The following is a 25,329-nucleotide window of genomic DNA, read 5'->3' as shown; positions in this document are numbered from 1 at the left end:
GCCTGGTCTCCCCAATGATCCAGCCGCTGGTTCATCTCAAACACTTCTATCCTTGCATTTTCACCACGTGATTTAAGTGCGTCTCGGACTAAACCGTGTCGTTGCTCTCAGGTGTTTAAAGTTCAAGCCCCGTTAGCTGTCACGCATGTAGGTGTGGGACATTTATTCTCCTCAGCTGACCCGACTCCCGCGGGAGCGGTGTGCTGCCGTAACAGCCGTGCATAAACCGTTTGGTTGGGGGGATGCGACGCCGCGCGCTTAACCGTAACCCCCGTAACCTCCGGGTCTGTGTGACCCAGAGAAAAGTTCAGCACGGACTGCATGCATTTAGAAAATTACGAGCGAATAGATACGTTGTAGAAAGGAAAGTAAGGAACTCCTTCTTTTGGTCTGGGGAGGGAGGGGGCTGTCAGGTTTCCTGCTTTCAAGCCCGGTCATTGTCACGCCCCCAATAGTCATTTACTCCACTGTGATTGGTTGGTTTGTCAGCTCCGCACACGACAATGAAAAGGTGTCATTCATACAAACTGGCAGGACGCATTAAAATTAAACTTTCATTTCAAGGTGGGGGCCACAAATAGACCGCGGGCCGCGAGTTTGAGACCCCTGCTGTACACTCTGGCACTGGTACACCAGCCGCAGGTTGGAAGAATGAATCAATGGTTCGCTTGCTCATAGCTCAGATGCACGCACAGGTTGTGGTGATATTTGTCTCCATTTCCTTCCCACAGATGTTTACGCGTGCTCGATTATCTCTAGGCCCCTCCCCCTACACGCATTTTAGCCACTTACGCGAGAGTGTGCTCTCGTCTCATGAGTATGTGTGCGAGTTTGTGTGTGTGTTTGCGTGCGTGTGCGTGTGCGCTCGCGTCTCATTGATTATTTCATTGATCATTGACGTGCCCATTCTACGTTTAATGTATAAAAAATACAGAGGGTGGGGGGGGCAAATTTACTGGTCGCGCAAGTGCGACTGGATGTAAAATTCAGTCGCACACTCTCAAATTTTGGTCGCATTTTGCGGAGCCCTGCATAAAAAGGAAAACTTGAGGAGGATGGATTGGTCCAACCCTGTGAAGTGTCTAATTTAAAGAGGGGATTTCTGAATATAAAGTTGTCTCTTAAATGGATACTCTAGATCAGTGATCCCCAAACCCACGGGCTCCAGAACCGGTACCGGTCCGTGGGAAAGTTGGTACTGTAGTACCAGGCAGCAGAAAAAAACAACAACAACATTGTTCCTGTTTTATTTCAGATCTGATTCTAAAGGAAGTTTTATTTTGAAAAACTACTGGCTTCTCTCCACCACATCCTACTCATTCTGGCTGCATGTCGGGTCGCTTGGTCACGTATGAAAAATCCATCCACCACCTTCCTAAAGCGGCTGCGCTGACCACGAAATTAAAAGTCTCAAGATTACAAAGTAAATTAAAAAACAGAAAAGATCCAGAGAGGAAACCAAAGAAGAGCCTTCGATAATAATAATAATATTCAGCAACCGGCTGTCTGTCTAAAGTTACGAAGATTCTGCTACTAACGTTTTTTTAAACTGTGAATATCCTATTATTATCATATTTAGAAAATAACTGTTTTAGTGACCCTTTTTTTTTTGCATTTATATGTTGCACTTTTTAAGTCGGACGAGGCTGAAGTTGGCATCTGACTTTTAATCCATCATTCCATCCATCCAATCATTAAGCTTCCACTTTGACAGGATGAAGATAAACATTACCCTCAAAAGTTCAGAAAAAAACTAGAAGCCTAAAATAAAAAACAAAACACGTATTTAAAAATACCAGTTTCAGTTCTTTTTTTCATTTATTCATCGCACCTTAAAAGTCAAACGATGCTGAAGTTGGCATCAGATTTTTTAGGTTCCACTTTTTTATGGGTTAAGAGAATCACATTTAAATAGTTCCTACATGAAATGTAGTGGACAAATAAGGTTTAAAGCCTCTGCAGACATTTTACAGAGGATGAAGATAAACTTTATCCTCAAAAGAAAATGGAAGCTAGAAAAAAATAAGTAATTGAAATACACCATGGTTTGTGACAATATTGTCTGGCATTAAACCGGTCCGTGGCCTGAAGAAGGTTGGAGACCACTGCTCTAGATCAGTGTTTTTCTACCTTTTTTGAGCCACGGCACACTTTAACCTTGACAAAAATCCCGCGGCACACCAGCATCCAAAAAAAAAAAAAAAAAAAAAAGAGAAACTCAGTCTGTATTGATCTACAGTCCCTCCATAATCTCACGTGCATTTTTGTGATAATTGTGGCAAAAAGCTGGAAGCTGCAGCTGTTTTTTCTAAAAGGTGTAATAAAAGTTAAACTGGAAGATTTAAAAACTGGTTTTTGTGTTCGTTGTGGTTTCAAGACGTTTAACAACAAAGACTGATTGTGTCACTTTAACCCAATGCATCATGGGAGATGTAGTGTGAAAACGGCCGCAAAAGGGCAGAAAGACTCGCGTCTCTGAGCTTCATTGTTTTGTTCACTTGTTCCACGGTCTGATACCGGATTCTGTGGAAAGCTACACCGCTAAAGACGAGCTTTAGCTGGTATTTTTGTTAGAACTGAGAGACTTTATGTGCAGAAACGGAACAAGGAAGTGAAGACTTTAACCACTTCTGATTGGTCAGACTGATGACGTGTGATTAAGCCTCCAAGAATGATTGGTGGAGAAAGTTAAAGGGGCGGGACTTTTCCTTAAACAGCTGATGCTACGGCTAAATCGCGGGACCGTCATTCTTATCAAAATGTCTTTAATAGAATCAAATAAACACAAAGAAAAAAGTATTTTAGGATTTTTCCTATTCCTAACTACTCAGTGTTTTATCAGGGCCTGGAGATGGTACATTACTTTAAATCACTTAATGAGGGCAATTTACCACTGCACACCTGACCATCTCCCACGGCACACTAACCGTGGTACACTTGTGTGCCCGTTGAAAAACACTGCTCTAGATCACAACAGCTTCTCCTATACAGATCTTCTGTGTTTCTGCTTTGGTTAAACGGTTCTGGTGTTTTCTTTGTGAACAGTCAGGAGAAAACCGTCATACTTCTGCTGAAATCATGTTTTCCATGACAGTAAAGAGTTTGTATTTGGGCGTGTGTGTCTTTACTTTTGCCATCGTGAGTGCGCAGCGTCTCCAGAAGGTCGATGGTGGCGCTGCCCAGCAGCTCCTTTCTCAAGGTGTGGCAGCTCCAGAGCTTCAGATCCAGACGACTCTGAGGCGTCACGTTCCTGTGGGACAGCGGGAACACAGACCCAATGACTGATCCGTTTTGACCAGGCGAGAGCTCTCTGCTGTGCGGCTCTGAGCGGGTTCTCACAGAGTGAGGTCTTCGTTCCACTGCAGCTCCAGGTTCCCGCTGCGTTTGCCGGTTTTCTTGGTTTCACTGGTCAGACCGTCGGCCGTCACCTCCACAAAGGAGCTGAGTCTGGACTGACGGTTCGGCAGCTTGGGGGACTGGGGCTTTGCTGACACCACTGCACACGCGTAAACACACACACACACACGCATGAAAAGTTAAGGACAAATGCATCAAACACTGACTGGACTAATAACATTTCACTTTCAAATCAAATTTTCAATGTCTTGTATTGACTTATTTTATGTAATTGTTGTTTTGATTTGAAAAAAAAACATTTGATTGATTTGATTGAATTTATTAGTTTATTTCACGAATTGATTGGGGACAATAAAACAAACATTTACACAGATATTGCACACTCATAACAAAAATTATTTAATGTATCGATTTGGGGGGAAAAACATAAAATCTGTGTAATTACTTATAACCATAAATGAAACAAAACTGACATTCAGGTCAATCAGAAGAAAAAAATGAAAGGATTATTTTTTTTGGCATTTATCTAACAACAGTTTATTCGCTTAATGAGCCCATTGGTTGAGAGGAAAAACAAACTGCAGTGTCCCAATAAATAAAAAATAAAAAAAGATCATTTGTGTTGCAAGGCAATATAAAAAAAAAAAAAAAGTCTTAGGTTTTTGTTTTTAGAAAGTCGTATTGTTTGATGCCAACAGGAAATAATGCAGGATTTTTGGGATAGAAAAAATCAAAATGATGTTCCTTTAAAATAGGAAAAATTAACTGGTCAAAAAAAGCACACTTGTTTTTTGAATAAACTGTAAATCATGACATGAGCTAGAATTAAACAAAGTTAACACTTTAAGATGATGTTGATGATGCATCTCATCCCGTTTTAAACTTCTATGAATGATATTTCAATAACAGAAACAAGCTCGTGTTCCTTCTGGATGGCTTTTCGACTTGAAGTCACTCTTATTGCGTTTGTTTAAAACCTGACGTCTCAAACACCGTCAACACGACTATAAATGGGCTGCTTCCCTCAACAGCAGCCTTTTTTTTTTTTTAAATCAAGACAAAGGTAAATGAATAAATACCCGAATTTGTCCTTTAAAAACATTTTAGAAGCACTCCATAATGGAAAAAAGTTAACAGGTGGTTGAACTTAAAACAATAAAGGGGACATTTATCCATGAAAATGTGATCTGCTGTGCATCTAACAAATTCATTCAGAAAATTTTAGTCCGGCTGATTTAAATTTATGATTTGAATTTAGTTCTTAATGTTGCTGTAATAAAGTTAACCTACAGCAGAAAATTTTAACCTGAATGTTAATAAAATTCATACAGAAGTAAACCTTTTGTGTTTTTAGTACATTTGATTTTTTTACGTATAAAAAAAATAGTAATTTTAACATCCTTATTGTTATTTAACACATTCATTTCTTTGAAATAAGTTCATAAATTATTTTTTTATTTAAATAACTAACTTTAATTCTCCTCTAAATCTCAGATTCTCACTTATGTGTTCCAACTGTTTTTTTACAATAAAGTCAATTATTTTAGAATAATTCTTTGATTCTTAAATTTAAATTATTACGTTTATGTGAATGTATTTTAACATATTTTGTTTGAATTGTATTTCTTTTCACAAATAGTTTCCTAGTTGTGTTTTTTTTTATTCAAGTTAAATAAAAAATGTTATTTATAAAACACTTAATAGTAAAATAACAAAATTGCTTTACATAATAAAGCATCTTTCAAAAAACAAACAGAATTAGTGTTATAAAATCACAGATACTGCTCTCAAACCCCTGAACCCTACATAATGAAAGATAACAAGGTGATGGAAGGAAATTTTAATGGAATATTTTTGACCCTACCTCGTCGTTTAACCTCAGATCGTCTCTATAACCTGCAGTCATTTGTGTTATCGCATTGGAAGCTAAAAGAACAGCTCGTTGTATTTTTGTTTTGAATATTTTGTTTATTAAGTTGAAGTAAAACTGCATTTTGGGAAGTAAACATCCAAACACAAACACTGCCCTCTTGTGGAGGATAAAGACACTTCACCATGAGAGCAAAAACTAAAGATGTATTTTAAATCCGCCTCAGTCATTATGCAGGCGTTTTTAACTGCTGGGTTTTACTTTACAGAAGAAAAGGTAAGATTAGAAATCACTTTATTGTATGAAATCTGAAGATCGTGTCCGTTTTCTGAGCTGATCGAGTCCAGGAACGTCCTGCACGTTGGGACTTTTTTGACAGGGCAAAAGCCCAAACATAGACGGTTTTAAATTCTTGCACATCTGCTATGAATCTGAGTCCTTTCTACGGAAGAAAAACTGCTCATCAGGCATTAAAGTTGGACTGCAAACTGAAGAACGCTATCGGGCCGGTCCGATTGGAGGGAGAGGATGAATAAATGTGGACGAATTAGGGATGAGAAAAATCCTGTCTGTGCAGCTTCCCAACAGATCTGCTCTGGTTGAGAGGAGCGGATGATCTTTGATCGCCTGAACGTCTGCCAAAAGCAACCTGAATCACTGTTTTAAAGAGAGGAGGGTGGTGCAGAGGCGAAGGAGCACCAAACACGCAACAATCAGCAAGTTTAGACGAAGCGAGGAGAGGAAAAGACAGACAGACGAGAAAACGAGACCATGATTCAGACGGGATCCCGCCGAGTGGATGTGACTTCACAGAGGCAAAAAAGCTGCTGGCCTCACTGACGACACATGGAAAATGTACGCGCAACTGCGATGACTTATTGTAAAATTTCTGCATTCTAAAATATATCCACACTGATGCTGACTCATGCTGCAGATTTGGACCTCTGCTCTTCAAAATCCAACCGCAAACTTTATGTTCATGAAAAGAATGCACCCGACCCACAACGTTCAGAACTTCCACAATATGGAAGTGGTTGTGATGCAGCATGGGTAAATACGTTAAGTGATAACTTCTTAGGGCTGTAACAAGAATCCGAACACTCCGACATTTGTCATCTGTTCCCCAAAATTGGAGTATGGCAATGTTGGAATTCCCTTCCTACTCCGCAGCTACTTAAAACGATCTACGCAGGACTTGGACTTTAAGAGCAAATCGATTACCATGCTCACTACTTTATTTATTTTATTTTAAACGGCAAATAGGACGTCACCGATATCACGATGTAAAACAACTAATAAATACAAACTTTTTGCGGGGACTACTTATGAATCCACCAAGTTTTGATGATGAAAACTTGGATGGTTTTTTAAAAAATAAATACCGGTAAATAAAATAAATTTTCATTCACAAAAATTGTACAAGCCCAATGCATTGTGGTCTATATTCCCCAATATAGTGAGCATCGATGCACACTGTCTTTTGCAGAGACCTTTGCGAAATATTAGAAAGGTAGATTGGGACAGCTCTACAAAACAGCAAACGCATGATGGGAGTAGCGAAGGAATTTGGACACAACCTACAAATACCTGTGACGTCCGAGATGGCGGATTTGAGACTTTTTTTTCTTTTTTAACACAGTACAAAACAACACCAGAACATTTACATAAAATTCACAAGATACAAGAAAGAATAACGCAATTTGAAAGGAAGCAAAAAAGAAAATTCTTATCAGTATGCATACATAAAGGGATTTGCGACCTTTATAAATACAGTAGAGCAGAGATGAGCAACTCCAGGCTTGGAGGGATAAATTCCTGCATGTTTTCCAACATGGCCTGCTCTGGCTTGTTCTAATTGGCTGGATACACCTGAACCTGATAATCAGTCATGAGTAAACACTTAGATATCTGGAACTCATGCAGACACACCTCGAGGCCTGGAGTTGCCCATCCCTGCAGTAGACTATAGTTTAGTATGGAGTATAGTTTGTACTATATAAATAGTATAGTAAAAAAAATTACACGACAGACAATGTCATTATTGCTCTGAAATACAGAGGGATGTTGGATTTTAAGTGCATAAACTAAACAAACCGTATGTACTACTGTCTCCAGAAGTATGTATATATTTTCAAAGTAAAGTGTCGGTGAAGTTTCTCATTTTTTAAAGTAAAACAATCAAGTGTTTTTGAGGGGGGAAAAAATAGGTTAGCTTTACAAATATGTTCTGAAAAACTAAATAGTCAACAATCTGAATAATTAATATGAAATTTAAAAGATTTTAAAAAGCTGGTGATCAATGATGTGACGTCATGCGTCTGTCTGCTAGCATGGTGGAGAAGCAGAACAGGAATGTAAACATGTTCATCTGAATGCGTTTTAAGATGTCCACTTAAAATCAGTTTGTAAAACATTTTCTAGCCAGAGAAACTTTGAGGATGGACAGAAAAACTGTGGATTCACAGCCCTACAATTTCGGAGGTTTATTCTAAAGAGTTATAAAAGCCTTTTGACAAATTCAAATGAGAAAATAGGCTTTTAAACTATTTTTTTGTACAAAAAAACCCCACCTTATTATGAAATGACATCTAAAGTACAGATGTATTGATCAATCTAACCATATGGTGCTTCAAACTCGACTGTAAAACCAGTATAAAATACACTGCAAAAAGAGTTTGCTGTATTTGCAAAACAGACCAGAAAACTGTTGAACTGTAAAATGACTTGAGGGACGTCCCGCAGCGAATACAATAGAGCAGAATGCAGCAATAAAGAGGCATCAGCTGATAAACCAGAAAGTTTAAACTTCACTTATCTTTATAAACAGCTAAAACTCAAGCAATTATATATTAGTTAAAAATTGGGCATCAAATAAATCATCTTAAGCTGCAGCATAAGAATTGAAACATTCTGGGTTTTTTTTTTTAATATAATTGCTGGATTTTTTTTTTACAGCACATAGATTAGCTGAGAAACATGAAAAATGTATTTGAGAAAACATGAAAATTATTTGTAAAATGAACCAATTTACATTTTTTTAAGGCTATCTGATCAAATATGCCACCAAAAAGTTGTAACCATAACATAATATGTTCTGGTAAAAATTTTGTTTGTTGTTTTTCCAAAAAAAAAGCAGAAAATATTAATCTGCAAGTGTTTCAGTCTAACTTTGACACATTCCAGGTTTTTGTCGTATGCTTCACATATTTGCCCAAATAGATCAAGGAAGACATTTATATGAAACTTAATAATAATAATAATAATAATAATAATAATAATAATAATAATTAACTGGAAAATTCTATAAAGCTTCAATTATTATCTGCTCCCATCTTTAAAAACCACAAATGAACATTTAAACATAAATCTGGCTTCACTTTAATTTGAAATATTGTTTTACAAAAAAATACTAATAATAATCACCCAAAGTCTATGAAGAGGTGATCAAAAATAAAAAAGACTGACCTTTCAGGATCAACTGAGACTTTTCTGTACTCTGAGCACTGCCAGGTCTGGTCACGCTGGCAGCTGCCATGACATCCCAGCTCTGCAACACAAGCAGTCGCACAAATGACCACAACACTACACAAAAAGTGAATCATTGCATCCCTGCTGCATACAGGTATGCTTACGTTGAAAGTCTCAATCATCGTGCTAAATTTAAGAATGATTCTTTTTTTATTGTTTTCAGGCTCAGTGTAAGCCAACTGAAAGGTTGTTTTCTTCATTGTTACTTATAAATTGATAGATAAGTCTTTATTGTCATACGTACAATGAAACTAAAAGTGCCTTCTGCACGGACCAGAAGGCACTGAAAAGAAGAAGAATTTTTAGGTTTTTTGTCATAGTTTTGTAAAAAACAAATTAAACCAAAAACAAAACTGTGACCCAAAAATCGAGGTTTGAACAAATCATGGGGTGCAGCCTCATCCTTTAGAGCCAACGCTTCCTGCATTTTTCACTCATTTAATGTGCAAAGTCTGCAGAGATGTGACGCCTGGAGGACAAAGCCAAGGACCAAGTGTCCTGCAAACATCACAGCTCACCACCAAAATGCATTATTGTTAGGTTGAGTGCAAACTGCACAAACAACAATGTAAATAAATAAATTACATTTTGTTTTGACTATAGACAAAAATCTCTAATTTAGAAAACTTTTTAAATGTTCTGTTTTATATTCACAAGTGTCTAAGTCTAATAAAAATGTGTTTTATTGTCTTTCAATGTGCAACTATTTTATAAACCAGTGGCCCTGAACCACCTTTTAATCACCTCATCTAACAGTTTGTCATTATGTTGTGATTGGATTCCACCTGTCATTAAAAAAAACATTACAAAATAAAAGCATATACCTGAAAGTGTTTTGTTTTCCCTGTCAGAGGCTGCAGCCAAGTCTCATCAACATCACCTTGAGCAAAGTCATGCAGGGATGCAGTCTGCAGCGTTTATTAGTGCGAACAAATCTGCAGCACAGCAGGCATTAACCCTGCTGCAAGCAACTACGTCCTTGATGATGCTCCGTCATTGTTTGCAGAGTAAATAACTATAAACTCTGCATTTCCTCTGCACACAGTCAGAAGCCTCAGACAAGGCGAGTCTTGATAAAAGTTGGTCCTAATCAGAAATCAACTGTGTGTTTTGACAACCACTTCTGTCTCAGTCAGAGCCAATCCGAGGGGAGCTAACACAACAAAAGCTCGCATTCCCGTCAACCTTGCGAATTAACCTCGGAAAGGTTCGGCCAGGGGGATCAATGGCGCCTCCGGACCCCGGCAAAGCTTCACCTAAACGGATGAAGACGGAACCATTTCTGCTCAACCGATTTATCGTCACTGCATGGTACCCCTGAGTGACTGCTGCTAACAAAATACAAACAAGGCAGATGATTGAGGCATATGAAAGTATTACCGTCAATCCTGGGCAGACAACACGCAAACTTCCGTTGAGGATTTTTAAATTAAAAGCTTACCAAGAAAAAGTCCTTTATTTACTCTAATTCCCCCAAAAAAGATAATTTAGTATTTTCTATTAAAATATGAAAATAAAAATACAAGAAAGAGAACGACATGACTTAATTATTATGGTTATTTCAGTACATAACTACATTACTACGCATTAAGCGTTTCTTGTTCCAATTTAATTTGTTTTAACACTTCAAGAACACACAAGCTAGTAATTTAATAAACCCTACATTTTGAATAAAACTTTGATTTTTTTAATTAAAATGTGTTTCTTAAATCCTTTCTCACCCCTAATGCTTAATTTGAAGGGGAACTGTCTTCACTTCCGTTTGGAACGGCTCATTTGTCGTGAGAAGGTAACTGTTAGCCCGCAAGCTTGTTAGCTGGATTTTACCAAAGGACATGGAAAAAATAGCTATTTCATACACCAGAGTGAAAACAGATTAAGATCTATAGCAACCCGCTTAATATTAGACACAGCTCGGTGTACTGACACAAGAAAACAGAAGCATTTATGGCAAAGTTCTTGTACCTTTTTCAGCTGTACTCCGCCGCTGTAGCTAGTGAACTTTCATTTCCGCATCACTGATAAAGCCACGTGATCCAGTGACGTCAGAGGGAGGAGGAGGGGGCATTTGCTCTACGAATATTGTCCCCTAACTGACTTAGCTAAATGTGACATACACAAATGTAAATATACAAACAAAAAAACAGCGTTTTTCATTAAGAAATGGTACTGTGCATAAAAGTATGGAATCCTAAACTAATAAAAAAGTTGAGTTGGGGTTGGTTTCATTTAAAATGTGAGAAAATTTGCCTTTTATTTTCTTTTTTTTTAAGTACTATTGTTTTTTTCTGTATTTCAATCTCCTGGAAAATTCAATAAAGTTACTTAACTAAAACAAATCCCCCCCCCCCCCCCCCCATATGGTAAAGCATAAAATGGTTGACTAAAATCGTGCAATGTAGAAATCTGGTATGGAAACTAGGTATGGAGTTTCCTGTTTTGTATGATGTATTGTATGTGCAATAGTTGTCGATAAAGTTCATTTTAAAAGATTCCACCTTCAGAACCCACTTAATCTTTTGGGGTATTAAGTGGAGCCTGTTCCAGCCACTGCTGGGCAAGGGGAGGGGTACACACTAGATGTGTTGCCGGTCTTTTGCACAGCCACACGATCACAGGGACAGTTTAATGATACAAACAGACTGATGATATCACACGTTTTTCCTTGTTTTTGACATTAAACTCTCAATGGATCCTGAACCAAATCAAAACTAAAAACTAACCAACCTAAAAAAAATACTTTGATTTGCCACAGAATAAATTCAATTTTGCTTTAACAACTTAGAATAGCCTCTGCTGACAGATTGTGAATATTTTATCTTTTATATAAACAAGCTGAACTAATGTTAATACAAACCATCATCCCTGCAATAAACAGGCTCCACCGACTTTCATTAAATAAAGTCATTCTGCTGCAAATTTTCTAATTAAAGTAGAAAAGTGATTTTGTGCTCTAAAAAATTGCATTAACAAGTGGTGTTTTTTTTTAAAATCAGTGTCTTTGTTAAAATACATTTTTAAAAATACTTCAAAAAAAACAAAAACTTATTGTGAACATTTAGGATAGAAACACTTTGATTCAAAACATTATTTGAAGAAGTATTTTACTAAATGTCCAAGTATGTTTCAGCTAAAAAAGTAATTGGATCAAGTGTGAAGTTTTTATCTAAAAAACGATTAAACTTTTTAGCTGTAAAGAACATATTACATTTAGATAGGAGACATTTTTAGTTTCTTATCCAATTAAAAATTAATTTTTTAGCTTCAACAGTAGTTCTTCTAAAGTCTTAAATTTCTTGCTCGATGTTAAAGTTGTTCACTTTGTTTTTGTTTTTAACTGAAACAAAACAGATTTGAAAGAACAAAAGTCTTTAAAACATATTTATTTAAAATTGGGACAACAACAAAACAGATATTAATGTGAGTCTGTGCACCATTTTCTTAACATTTGAGGGTTTTTCCTGAAACAGGAAGTGGATTTTCAGCTGCTTTTCAATTCCCCCACAGGTTCAAAGACATGAATACAGACATTAAACACAGCACAGAGCTGAGAGCAGAAAGCAGGAAGGACTGACTGAGCTCAGCCAAAGCTGCACTAATGCGGGTCTAAACCTAAGAGAACGCCTTCAGTTAATGGTGAGAACATCACTCTGGATCTCATGGCTCAGTTGCGTCTGCAGGTCGCTCAGTTTCTTCTTTAGGACGGCCAATGCTGACATGACCACCGTCTCGGGTCGCAGAGAGCCGCACGACTCCACGTTGTAATAAAACCTGGATTAAAGAAAATCAATTAAATGAGATGTGTTCACATGTTCAGGGATTTCTCAGAGTTCACCAATTTACCGTTAAAACTTCAAACCCACTCTGAACATCTTTTGATCCATTTTCAAAGCGTTCCCAGTGGTGTTTTAGTCACGTTTGTCATTTTTAGTCAAAATCTAAAAACCTGTGTTGTTTTCTAGGACATATTTTCTGCGGAGCTGCAGGAGTTGATTAGAAAATCCCTCCTCAGTCACAGCTGGGACTGCTGGAGCTCAAAAAAGATACTGTTTATGTATGTATGTGTTTATGTAGGGTTCTTTTGTGAATAACATTCTAAGAGTTAAAAATCCTCACATTTGGGATCACATTATGAGATACAAGGCACTCCATGCCACAAAGAAAAATCATATCAATTTTAATAAATAGTTGTTGGTGTTCACTGGACCATGCATACTAAAATCATTTTAAGGAAGGTTTCTTGCTCACCTTTCTGGTTTTCCGTTGGGGTCATAGGGGGCCTGGACTTCATCCTCCTCGATCTCTGAGTACTCACTCTTCGGCCTAAGAAGAAGAAGCCCAACGTTCAATCATTGTGAGATACTGGCTGTGTCTGAATTCTTTCACCACTCACTACATAGTGCACTTTATAGTGCGTTTGTATGGAAGCATTTCTGTAGCATAATTACAAATAGAAGTTGGCTTGGCAAATAGCTTTTTCTTTTTAATTTTGAGTCAACAAATGCATCTACATTTTGAAAACGAAAAAGCATTTCTGGTATTGACTTTTATTTTTAATTATGCTACAATGCTTCCATGCATTCACCACAATTTCAAAATCTAGTGCCCTAATAGCTTCCCAGGAGTCTCTGCTCACTAGATTGGCGAATATAGACCACAATGCATTGCGTTTGAACTATTTTAGCAAAAAAAAAAATTGTATTTCAATGTACTTTTTTTAATAAACTATCAACGTTTCTATCTTCAGAACTCAACTGCAAAACGCAATTAGACTTTAACTTCATGAAATCGATTAGGTCATATTTGCGGATTTAAAATTAAGAAAATAGTGACCATGAGGAACTACACAGTCCTGCACTATTTCGTTTATTCAGTAGTTAGGGATTAGGGCGGGAATTCGAACATAGCCACTGTTAGAGGTGATCATCTGAGCAGAGCCAAGCGGACGTACCACTCCTCCGGTCGAGGGTAGACCGTGTGCCTCAGTGCATTGTCCGGGTCGTATTCGAAGGACACCCCTGCGGTTGGATTCCACTTGGCGTGCTCCTTCCCGAAGCCTTTCTTTGCATAAGCTCGGAGCCGAAGCTCCTGACCTTTACGAAGTTTCACCAGCAAAATGTCTGGATTTGATGAAACACAAAAGTGACGGTGGAGGTCGTGACGCCAGAACTTCCTTTTGACACCAAACAATAAAACAGAGAGTTAAGGCAGCTCAATGCTCACCATCTTGCTCGACGTAGTCGTTTGGATCGTTGTCTCGGCTCCTTGAAGTCACCTGGAAAGCACATTTTTACATCAGTGTCCAGTTTTTACAGACTTTTTATGTTTCGACAATGGAAGCAGAAGGAAAAACTCACCGGAATGACTCTGGGGTTGTTGGACAGCAGATCACGAGAGGTGACGTGACGAGTTTGATCCTCAGTGCATCGAACGTCCAGGGTCAGCTCTACAGAACACTCTGGACAGAAATCCTCACAGGTACAGTCCTGTAGGAAAGCAAAGGGGGCAGATGGGAAACTGATGGGATACAATGATTTAAAGCTAAAAATTCTACTTTTTAATTGATCAAGTTGATCTGAACCACAACAAAAACAGCTATAGTGATTGGAACACGAGACCAGCAATTCACAACCATCATTTTACCATAAAATCACAGGAAGAAATTCAAAAAGAAACAAGTATTGGATGGTTTAATCTCTCTTTTTAATACACACAGATATCCATGAAAACAATTGTGTTGGGTCAGCCTGCTTACCCTGGAATACTGCATTTTATCCACAATGTCATCACTGGTGAGGGGAATCAGACCTGACAAAGCAGGAAGAACAAAACAATCCAGATCTCTACATTTATGCATCAACAGTATAGAATAACAGTAAACAAGGTGAGGTATTACAGCAGCTGATATGCGTACCGACTCTGTGTGCGATGAACTCATCGTGGAGGACGGATGAATTGGCGTCAATCTGGATCCAGTCAATTGCTAACAGATAAAAAAAAAACCCGGCAGAATTGAATATTGTGAACATTCTCAACTCAGATTGATTTATAGTTTATGTACGTCCATTTAGACTTGTGTTGCAACAGTTTATTTCCACACTTGAACGCAACAGTTACTTAAATTCTAATTCAACAACAAAAATCTGTGATGGATAAAAATTCGAGAAGCCAAAAACAACAACAACAAAAAGGCAGAACTATTTCCTAAAATCTCAGCTTCCACCATGTTTTGTATTACTTTCCAAACCAACTTTCAATTCCTTTGGACCAAAACGTCAACTTCTACTGAATGGATTCTTTTTTTCTCTCTCAAATGTATAGAATTGTTAATGGGATTAAAATGACAGCAGTTAACAAAAGTCAAATGAGACCAGCTTTACTCTACCTATTGTGGGAACTTCTGACATGAAGACTCGACGGATAGAATTGGCGACTCTGAAAATGAAGAGGAAACAACGAAACAACTTAAGTTCTAGTGAAAACATTAAAGACAAAAAAAAAAAAATAGATTTCAATCCATGTTCAATCCAAGCACAGTGTTGTTGGGTGGTAGGATTTATCAAAAAGAATATCAAAGTACAGATATTAACAGCTAATCAAATGTGAAATATTAGAAATTTGAGCCAAACAGAAAACCAAACATTCTGTACATTTATTTAACATAAACTCTTACGTGTTGACTGGTGCAGCCCAATTTGGAAAGTTGTATTCATTTGAAAAATATGAATAAAGTTACTATTTATTATTATTAATAAGACCTACTTGTTACTTAACTTACTACATGCAATTTTTATAGGAATATTTCCTCCAACCAAAGTTTCTCACCAATAAAAAAAAAGTATTTAAAAGTGAATTCAAAGTTTTATATATTAACAGTAGTTCAAATACATGAAAGTATATTATTTTAACTATAAAATAAATGTATACATTAGTGCTCATTTCTAGGATAAGTCGGTTTAGTTTCTACTCTTGTTTATCTTGTATGGACTGACATTTTGAATGAATGAATGAATGAAAATAAGTCTTATGCTGAGTTTGATATAAGTTATTTGGATTTAAAAAATAAAGTAAACCGGTAATAAGCATCGTTTCTGTCTATGTTACTTAATGGTTGGTGCAGAAAAACCACAATGGCTGCTGCGTTTGACTCTGCAATAAAACACAAAGGTTCTACTTACGCCAGATCCGTGTTTTCAATGACAAATTTGACATTTTCATCGGTGAGTTCCGTGATTTTCACCGTAGGTTGGTTAGCATACGGCATTATTAAAGAATAAGAAGAAGATATTTATCAATATAAATCACGCAGTGCACGACGCCGTAAACACTTCCGCTTAAGAACCTGCCCGGAATCATTTGTGAGTCGCAATTGGCTGGAAGCTACGAAGGTAGTATTTGATTGGTCGAAGGACGGACGTAAAGGCGGGTTCCCGCGAAACATCCGGGTCTTGCTGAACGGTAACACTTTCACAATAAAAGCATAAATTATTTGAACGAAGAGTAATTAGTCTCGTGTTAGTCGAAATTAGTTCCTCCCTTAAATTGCTGAACAAAGCACAGTAATTTAAAACGTGCTTCATTAGTTTAGATTTTGTATTATTACCAACTAAATTTAAAACTCACCTTGCCTATGGAGACCATCACTTTAGTTTAAAGAACTGAGAAAAGTTAACACATTTTTAAACTTTACATCAAATCTTAAATTCTTTTAATGTAAACTAAATTATAAAAAATAAAACTCCAAATAAATTTGCAGTAAATACACATTAACTGCTTTATTGTATTTGGGAATGAGCAACTGAGTTACAAATCTTTGTGTACATCTATAACGAGGCAGTAAAACAAACTCGGGTTTGAGAACCAATTGAAGCAGACAGTTAATCTGTGTTCAGATCAACAGGCTATCACAAATAATGAAGCTATCATGCTTTATTGAAAACCAAAGTCCAATGTTTTTACATTTGTTTTATACATTTAAAGCAAAAACAAAGATGCGAGGAGAAAAGGGAAATTGATCAGCGGCTCAGATGGTCGGGATCAAAGATTAGGAGAGGTTTCCCATCATCGCCTCTGGTTCAATCCTGCGAGGTTCTTCAGCTGGAAGACAAAAGTCATGCATCTTCACTATAAATCCACAAAGGGAACAATCTTACAGTTGTCATGCACAGCTAGGGAATTTGAAAAGATTTTTACAGAACCCCTAAGGCAGAAGCAAATATTTTTGATGCGGTTTTACATACAATTATGCAATATGATGGTATTTTTTTTACTACCATTATCATCTTTGTGACAAAATAACTGACATTTACTGTATGGGAATTTAGCACTCTGAATACAATAGAATTTATTTTGTTTCATATATTCACAGCAAAACTGTCTCTTAAATAAGAAATGAACTTGTTCATGAAAAGAAATTTTTATAAATCAGTGGAGATTAAAAAAACTCAGCTAAAAAAAGCAACATGAAATATAAAATGGCTATTGATGTTTTATCATCATTTAACTAATATGCTGATGCCGATGAACTTGGCTCTGTTCAGAGTTTGCAAGACAAAAATTTTGAAAGACGGGATTTCAACTATTATTGAACAAGAGCAGCTTGATAAATGTTTGAATGGATTGATTATTTAACTAATATAATAATGAAATGTAACATTCCATTTTTCTTGAGCTAACATTGTGAGAAAAGTGAGCTAGCTTATAAGGACAAAGTTAATTTTCCATTATTTTTTACCACAAACCCAGCCTTTATTCTGAAATACTGGATGACTTATTTTCGACTCTTCAATTTCTTTTCCTCTCTTAATTTCTTTTCTCTCCTTTTTTGGCATCCTGATTTTTGAGGGAGGTCTTGTTTTCTACCTCACTCACACACTGTGGCCCCGTCTGTCACAAACTGCATGCCTGGAAGTTCAATCCAGCCGGGCTGAACCATTTTAAAGTAAACATGGGGTGTGGAACTGCTGGCGATGATGCTTCCGAAATAAAAAAAAAATATTGTTACAATGACATTGAAAATAAAATATTTGTAATTTTATACTGGTTAATGACTTCCACTTTATAATTTCATCATTGTTAGGGGGCTCTATGACCCCCCCTTTGTATGCAACAACTGCAAGCTTTTTCAAAATGCATTTTTTGCTCCCGATACACCATGGTTTAAATTAAGAAAAACTCAGAAAAGTAATTTTACGCTTAGTTTTCTTTATATATATATATCCTCCATCATCAGGAAAAAGCTACAAGAATATGTGAAAAACACCAAAAACACAGTTTAATCTCCATGAAGAGCTATGATATGTTTGAATACAGCTCTATATGTTAGCAGCTGTTGTAGCTGCTTGAATGAGTCAGGGGTATGAGGTCGTTTCCATCACTCAATCTTGGATTTTGTAACTGAATGAAGATCTGCACGGCCACAAGTCAGCAACATAGATCAATAATTTCCAACTGATATTTATCACATAAATCTTTTAAGGAAAACAGGAAAGAAGAATTTTCACGACAGCTTTTTTTTTTTTAAATGTATATTCGGATTAACTTAAATTTAAGAAAACAGTAAAAAGCCACAGTTGGGACAAAAAGGTAAAGATCACACATTTATGAAAATAAAAAAAAACAACAGATGTGAAGAAAAACTCACAGTTACAGCAGCTCCCATGAGGCCCTGCACCACTGCTTCACCCGTCGACTGCACCTACATGACAGCGAGATCCACATACGTTAAAACGCCTTCTATTATGGTCTGGTGACCGCTCAATTCTGATTGGCTGTAGGAACAAGTTCCGGTCAAATAGCCTGAATCTTCTGCATTTTTGCATTGGTCTAACCACCAGTCGGTAACAGCAGTAGGAGTGATCTAAGAAACTCTACTTGTGGATTTTGTTTCTTTGAAACAAACTTTTGGTTCATCGCCTGGACAAAAACAACGCTAAGACTCGAACTTTCCCTCTGAAATGATGCTTTACATCACTTAACACAACTTTTTGATCATATACCACTTTCCTCCGCTGCAGCAGAGCGAGGTTGGTGCAGGCTTGGGTAGTCGTTACCATGACAACGCATCATACCAAGTGTCAAAAAGTCGACTCTGTGATGAACGAGTAAAACGTTAAAAAAAACAAAAACAAAAAAAAAGACAACAACAAAGTACTAGATAAAAGTACTAACAATTGATTTAACAGGTCTTTTTTTTTTCTTAAGGGACAATATTGTGTCCGTCAGAACACTTCAACCTCTCGCTTATGCCAAAGCCATCACCTGTTTGGCTGTGGTTGCCATGTTGACCACATCCTGGATCCGGTTATCGAGGAACGCCCAAGTGTCCTGAAAGTCTGGAGAAGAATCTTGAACCATGACGAGCTCCGTTGTGTTATAGATGCCGGTCAGCACCGCCCGCTTTGTGTACCAGTTCATCTGCAAACAGGAAAATTCAGTTTGTTAACATCTAAAAAAAAAAAGACAAATGTATTACACAAAAGAGAAGAACATAAAAAGCAGCAGGTTGTGAGACGTGAGGAGGTGATTCGTCCAGTTTTCTGCTGTCGTGGAGCTTCTCTCTCAGCTGGACAACAACTGTGTTCATTTGATTTATGACCATGAAGAAAAAAATTTGTTTTGCTTTAAAATCTTTAGTGACACCTGGCAGAGAAGTGTTAAAATGTTGTGCAGCCATGACCTGAAACAGGACAAAACGCAGGTGAGGTGTGGGGAGTAACCTGGGAGGTAGCAGGTCGGACAGTGTGGGAGTGGTGATGAAAAGGAGACAGGAAGGTGTGAGGAGAAGAAGAAGGGGATGGAGGGTGACGGGACCCACTCACGTCTGTGGATCGGTCTCCGGCGTAGTACCAGATGTCGTCGACCAGGTTAGAAAGATGCTTCAGGCTGTCTGGGATGTTATGAGGAAGCAGCAGGATGCTCATGGCCTGAAGACACAGACAGGAAGTGGAAGGTCACATGTTCCTGCTGCCAGTCGTCACTGCAGCGTTTTTGTTTGTTGTTTTTTTTTACCTGCGGCCATGTTTCGATGTAGGGGATGTACATCCGCAGTCTAGTCTCAACGGCGTCTCTTAAGAACTCTGAGGTTTTCTTTTTTCTGAAACAAAGTTTATCAGTGAAACTTATCGAGTCTGAAAGAATATTACAAATATATGAAGCAAGAGACGGTAGGCATGAAGAAGGTTAATGACATATAGATTGTCGGGAAAACAGTGAGAAGCGATGTGGATCACATTAAAGGTTGTTTTAATGAGCCTGCATTCACTTGAATTTCAATGAGTTGCTGTGTCTCATTGTTGTGGTGTTATGGCATTGTTTTAGGAGAATTCATAAGTAACTTTTAGGATGACGTCACAGCAGCGCCGTCTTGCGTAATGAGACACAGAAAAGCATGTAAGAAGCGTTTTACTGGATTTAAAATAAATGTAACAAGTAAACAGTTGGACCCTTTTTTCTGTTTGATAACACGACAATCATTGCTTTATATTTGTCCGCGGCTCACCTGTTGCTACATTCCTACTCTGTTTACGTCTGCGACGGGGATCGATTTGGTCCAGGTGTTTTCGCTCGGAGCACAGCTTGTATTCAGATTCAGGACTTTCGAAATGAACCGAAAATGAACCGAGACGACCTTGAAAGATGGGTTCGAGAGCGGTTCCTGGTCCCGGACCTGGGTGTATTCAGACTGAAACTTTGTTTCGGAATAATGGGGGAAACAAACTCTGGTTCACTTAAAGCGAACCAGCCAAATTAGTTGGTGGTGTCTTATTCTGGTTTACTCATCTTTAATGTGTTTTTATCTGTATTTTATGCCCTTTGTAATTGTATGCTGCTATTTTACTAATTTGCTCTTTTATTGTCTCTTCTTAATGTGAAGCCCTTTGGTCTCCTGACGGTGTTGTAAAGTCCTACATAAATAAAGATCTATCTGAATCGGGAGCTCCTGCTCAGCAAACAGGGGTAGTGGGGCAGGGGGGCGTGGACGTGCGTGCCCACAGGACGTACTCAGCCTGACCCAGCTGGACCTGGTTGTGTTGCTCGGCCAGGATCTCCGTCAGCTTCGTGTTGCAGTCGGCAATGAAGTGCAGAACCAACTCCCCAGATCCGTTGATGAACATACCGGTGGAGGCGGAAGACAAACCCAGAGACTGAAACCAACACAACGGTTGCCTTTTATTATCTTTGTCTCATATTTCAACATGTGTGATAAAAGTGACGGTGAAGGTTTTTTTTCACACAGTTTAAACGTGACAAATTAGCAAAAGAAATCAGGAGTTTTTTCTCCAACACACCCAGCTCTCACTATGGAAGTTGAGAGATAAAAGCTAAGACTGATCCATCATAAAACTCACCTCGGCGCCGGCAGCGATGGCCTCCATGGACCAGCCGTGCAGCGGAACAAACTCCAGAGCAGCGGTCAGGATCCGAGCCTGCAGCTGCTCCTCTGATTCGTACTCCTCATCCTGGTATTCACTTTGGCCGTCAGCGCTTCAGAAGCACAAGTACGAGATTATCTTCTTATTTTTTTGCAGCAGAAAGAGCATCTTCAATAACTTCAGACGTTCCTCCCAAAGCAACCTGACCGCCTGAAGTGCTGTCTGCAGACTGACCTGGAGCTGGTCCCCTCTGCCGCAGGATCAGAGTGATGCTGGCCGGCCGTGTCCTGTTGAGCCGAGTGAGCCTGGTAGTGCTCATGGTAGCTTGTGGATGATGATGAAGACGAGGAGGAAGACGCTTTGTCAGATTTGGACTCATCCTGCAGTCTCAGAGCTGCACAGTAGAAGCCTCTCCTCAGACGGCAGAACTGAGGGTTTGTAGCCGTGGGAGCAGCCAATACTGTGGAAAGAGGAGGGTTGGATCAACCTTTAAAACATTCACGTTGGGTCGTTTGATCCCAAAATTCCCACCTCCAAGCTCGATATGCCAACTTTAAGGTCGTCACATAAACCATGAATCCAATTTTAAACACCTATTCACATTTCCTTAGATGAAAATCATGTTTTAAACAAGTTATTGTTAAATTTTTCTGATGATGGAGGACATGTATAGAGAAAATTAATCTCAAAATTACTCTATTTCTTTATTCAAATCATTGTGAATCAGGAGCAGATGAAAAGATGCTGTTTGAAAAAGAGCTTATTTGTGACGTAGAAAGCTGGATTGCTCAGATTTTGCTTGCCATGAGGTTGGGATTGTGGGGGGCTGCTAGCGGGAAAATGCGTAAGCAGATGGGTGACAGGAAGTGGGGGTGGGCTGCTGCGCACCATCAGTCCCCACCCACAACTCAGAGGTGAATTTCCACAGAACTCCTGCCGCTCTGCATAAACTATGTCCTAGAAAACGAGACGGCATCATCAGGATTAAAGGACCACTGCGAAAACAGATTAAAAAAACATCGGAGTGCGTCTTTAAGACTTTCCTTCTTGTTTTTAATCTTTTAATAAGCAAAAATTATTTGTTTTATTTATTTATTTGACTGCTGGACCATAATATTGAGTTACAAACCTTTTTTGCTCTACGCTCCCTCCAGAAGGACAAATACTAAGCAGAACTTTGGTAAAAGTCTGACCGATTCTGATTGTTCAGTTTATTTATTACGTTTAAACCGCAATTTATCTTATGCTGCACAGCAATGGTTAGCAGCCGTCCAGATAGACTTTTTCTACTGGATCATAAACCAATGAATTCAAGGTTCATGTTCAAGTTAACAGCAAAGGAAAGTACGATAAAAGGATTACAGCTCAACAATGTAGACCTGGGGTATAACAAGAGAAAATGCCATTTTTGTCTTTGGCTGTCTAAACTCTTTAGGAGTACATTAACTGCACTGGGATGGCCCTGTTTGGCACAGGAAGTCTTTTAATTTGAAAGGAAATCATATGTGCTTCTGTCAAAAATAAAAAATAAAATATTTCACATTTTGAAAAAGTTCCAGTTTCTCTTTATACTTCTAATTTTATGTATTTATTTTTATTTAAGGCAAAAAATAAATATAATTCATGCAAAGCAGTATTAAATTTTCCTCAAGGATAAAATAAAACTTTGTGGCTTTCTACTTGATTTTGGTCTGTAAAAAAAAAAGTAAAAAAAAAAAAAAAAAAACAGGCCCAAATTTTCTCACAATACTTTCTATTTGTTCTTGTTGTTCATAAATATCTTTAACTTCCTTTCATAAAAATAAAGATTGCAAGCCTCCAATGGCATTCTGCTGTTTGTTTTGTATTGGTTTAGCCCACCTGTTTGTTTAACTATAAATGACTTTCATCTCCTGTTGAAACAAAGAAAAATGCAGCTGGAACTGTCTGTAATTACAGACATGGTTGGTAACCGTATAACCATTTTTAAAATTAGGCGTGTGTTTCACAGAACATGCCATTACATTAAAGGGGAAAACAGAACTAAGCTATATTTAGTAGAAACACTGACGTCTTGTGTAAGAGCAGACCCACACGCCCCCCAGCTGCAGGAACTCACATGTTTAGAAAGCAAAGCAAGTCAAAACTGTTAAATATAATACATCAACCACATTAATACTTTATATACTATAATCAACCTACTTATTTTTAAAATTAAAGCCCACCGCATGGCAGGTATTTCTGTCCTTCATAATCACCTAGTGACTTTCGCTCAGGTTGCTAACGTCAACAACACCGGCTGCTTTCCAAACAGTGAGGCTAAACACAAAAATAATTACCGGTGAATTACTTAGCGCAAAATATCTGTGGATAGGAAGCAATAACGACACACCAGAGAGCCAGTCTTACCGCCTCCCAGCCCTCGTAGAGCCCCCGCTGCCCGCAGACCTCTCAGCAGGGTCGCCATGTCCAGCAACACGGAGAGTCTCCGCGCTACGTCACTTTTCGGCGACTCAGCCTGATACCGGAAGTTGACATACATGTAGACGACATTGGAAAAAATAAGAGTCTTTTTTTTCAGGTTCGATTTCTTTTAAACTTACAAAAAGTGGTTGGATATATATATACTTATTTTATATATATAAATTACAAATCCAGAGGACAAATGTGAATTCCAATTGGTAGAGATGGGCATTTATGAGTTTTATTCAATCAGTTCCATGAGTGATTTGAAGTAAAATGTACTTTGATTTGTTTTGGGTCACATTGTTTACTTGAGTTAATCTCTGATAATAAAAAAAATGAATATACATCCCAGTTTTCTACATTACACATATGTGAATATAATTTTTGCCAGCGTAGTTTAGTTTTGGGTGTACAAACATCAAGGCTTTACCATGTTGGAAGATTGTTAAAAAGTCAGGGATGTTCCCTGTCAATTACAATAAAAATGTGGTGAGAAAAAACAATATTTATTTACACACAAAAAGATCGTAAGTATTTAAAAAAATAGAAGAGGCTTCAGTAAAAGAAAACAAAGGTTTAAATGTCAGTTTTCTGTATTATAGAAAATAAAAGCATATCGCACGTAAGCAAAATTTTACATTGATTTGATTTTTGATTTGAAATGGTTTATTTCAAGCAATTAAGTAGAAATAATACACAACAGCAATATAAACATCAGTTATACATTCATACAGTAACTAATCAAACTTAGGATAATTAGACATATTAATAAATATTGCTTGAAAGGGAGTGGGAGGAAGCGAACTTATATAATCCCACCCCGATTATACTGTAACCATTTTATTACATGATTTATCAATATCCGGTTCCCAGTTTTTATCAGACAGAATTAAAAATCATAAGATATCGATAGAATGACATTATTCATCCTTACTTGCTGTTCCACATCGTCCAGTCTTTTCTCCAGAATCTCGACCTGGTTTTCTCGCTGCTCGTTTTGAGCCCGAAATCTTCGGAACTCTTCCATCATAACCCAGAGTGGCGTTAGCTTAGCCGACACTTGTTCCATAAAACTTTTCAGCGTTTCTTGAATAATGTCAAGAGTCTTCTTGAGGTCGTCATATTCCTGGGGTTTCTTCGGGGGCATGGTCAGCTCTCTTTTTTGAAAATCAACCTTTTAAGTAATTTGAAGATAGTTGTATTCGCAGAGAGGCACGCCACGCGTCCTGCCGTGTAACCCGGAACCGGGGCTTACCAAACATTAAATGCGTCAATACCACTGTCCTCAAAGGGCCAGATATGACTTATACATGTAACCAAATGTAATTAAAAATAAATGTAACTACTTCTTAATGTTAATTAACTAATTATTTATTTATCATAACTTTTTAAAGAGACAATTGCAGTTGCATAGAAAACACATGATTGCTTGTTACTCTGGCATTAATGAGCGGCCTTGGTCGCCTTTCAGGCAGACTACTCTAGCAGTGTTTTACTCGGTTACTCCCCTACGGCGGTTCAGTTAATCAACTCACCTGTTCAGTGTCCTATTTAAGTCCAGGTGTGCAGTTGTTCACTCTCTTTCTTTACCGAAAGCGCTGCGTTCGTCGCCCCACCCTCCACCCCGGCTTCCACCTGTGAGCTCCGTTAGGGGTAGTTATTACACAAAGGTTTTATGGAAATCTTGTCTCATGGAATTGCACGGAGCCATATGCCAAACTAAAAGAATGTGACAATAAATATTTTTTACTGCAT

The 25,329-nt window shown here is 37.9% G+C and overlaps 3 protein-coding genes across 7 annotated transcripts in view; all 3 read right to left on the bottom strand.

Moving 5' to 3' along the window:
- Positions 1–10,856, bottom strand: part of wwp2 (WW domain containing E3 ubiquitin protein ligase 2) — a 59,876-nt gene extending 49,020 nt beyond the window's left edge. For 2 of the 4 annotated variants that reach the window (XM_023956034.2, XM_023956035.2), the window contains exons 1-4: positions 10,721–10,856; positions 8,693–8,774; positions 3,340–3,496; positions 3,129–3,250 (exon numbers count right to left, since the gene is read on the bottom strand). In XM_023956034.2, coding sequence (XP_023811802.1) covers positions 3,129–3,250; positions 3,340–3,496; positions 8,693–8,762 — 349 coding nt within the window. In that variant the 5' untranslated portion in view covers positions 8,763–8,774; positions 10,721–10,856. Of the gene's footprint in view, positions 1–3,128; positions 3,251–3,339; positions 3,497–8,692; positions 8,775–9,579; positions 10,096–10,476; positions 10,687–10,720 lie in introns of those variants that run through there. The other 2 variants (XM_078949004.1, XM_078949003.1) reach the window with 2 other exon arrangements.
- A 1,266-nt stretch (positions 10,857–12,122) lies between these two features.
- On the bottom strand, positions 12,123–16,130 carry polr2c (RNA polymerase II subunit C). The gene is made up of 9 exons (XM_004069812.5): positions 15,934–16,130; positions 15,141–15,190; positions 14,670–14,738; positions 14,511–14,563; positions 14,113–14,241; positions 13,979–14,030; positions 13,707–13,875; positions 13,004–13,078; positions 12,123–12,526 (listed from the first exon to the last, which is right to left on the bottom strand). The coding sequence occupies exons 1-9, from the start codon at positions 16,017–16,019 to the stop codon at positions 12,382–12,384; spliced, it is 828 nt and encodes a 275-aa protein (XP_004069860.1). The 5' UTR covers positions 16,020–16,130; the 3' UTR covers positions 12,123–12,381.
- A 374-nt stretch (positions 16,131–16,504) lies between these two features.
- On the bottom strand, positions 16,505–23,669 carry coq9 (coenzyme Q9 homolog (S. cerevisiae)). 2 transcript variants are annotated; one of them, XM_020704227.2, is made up of 9 exons: positions 23,518–23,669; positions 21,364–21,589; positions 21,106–21,241; positions 20,759–20,901; positions 19,766–19,850; positions 19,474–19,680; positions 19,016–19,171; positions 18,399–18,452; positions 16,505–16,852 (listed from the first exon to the last, which is right to left on the bottom strand). In XM_020704227.2, exons 1-9 carry the CDS (start codon positions 23,648–23,650, stop codon positions 16,817–16,819), a joined length of 1,176 nt encoding a protein of 391 aa, XP_020559886.1. In that variant the 5' UTR covers positions 23,651–23,669; the 3' UTR covers positions 16,505–16,816. The 2 variants fall into 2 exon arrangements, with proteins under 2 accessions (XP_020559886.1, XP_004069858.1); XM_004069810.4 differs by having other exon boundaries at positions 19,576–19,680.
- Positions 23,670–25,329: the final 1,660 nt, after the last annotated feature.

This window comes from Oryzias latipes, chromosome 6 (genome assembly GCF_053564925.1).
Source record: "Oryzias latipes strain Hd-rR chromosome 6, Olatipes_Hd-rR_3.1".
In the NCBI taxonomy this organism is placed as follows: domain Eukaryota; kingdom Metazoa; phylum Chordata; class Actinopteri; order Beloniformes; family Adrianichthyidae; genus Oryzias; species Oryzias latipes.
The sequence above is the reverse complement of the archived record's forward strand: the minus strand, read 5'-3'. Positions and strand labels throughout refer to the sequence as shown.

Excerpts from the sequence above, each read along its gene's own strand:
- polr2c (XM_004069812.5), bottom strand. The coding sequence starts at position 16,019 with ATGCCGTATGCTAACCAACCTACGGTGAAAATCACGGAACTCACCGAT. Across the intron at positions 15,191-15,933 it reads ATTGAAAACACGGATCTGGC|AGTCGCCAATTCTATCCGTC; the intron begins GTAAGTAGAACC and ends CTTCATTTTCAG. Across the intron at positions 14,242-14,510 it reads ATAAAATGCAGTATTCCAGG|GACTGTACCTGTGAGGATTT; the intron begins GTAAGCAGGCTG and ends GCTTTCCTACAG.
- coq9 (XM_020704227.2), bottom strand. The coding sequence starts at position 23,650 with ATGTATGTCAACTTCCGGTATCAGGCTGAGTCGCCGAAAAGTGACGTA. Across the intron at positions 19,681-19,765 it reads ACATCGAAACATGGCCGCAG|GCCATGAGCATCCTGCTGCT; the intron begins GTAAAAAAAAAC and ends CTGTGTCTTCAG. Across the intron at positions 19,172-19,473 it reads TCCGACCTGCTACCTCCCAG|ATGAACTGGTACACAAAGCG; the intron begins GTTACTCCCCAC and ends TCCTGTTTGCAG.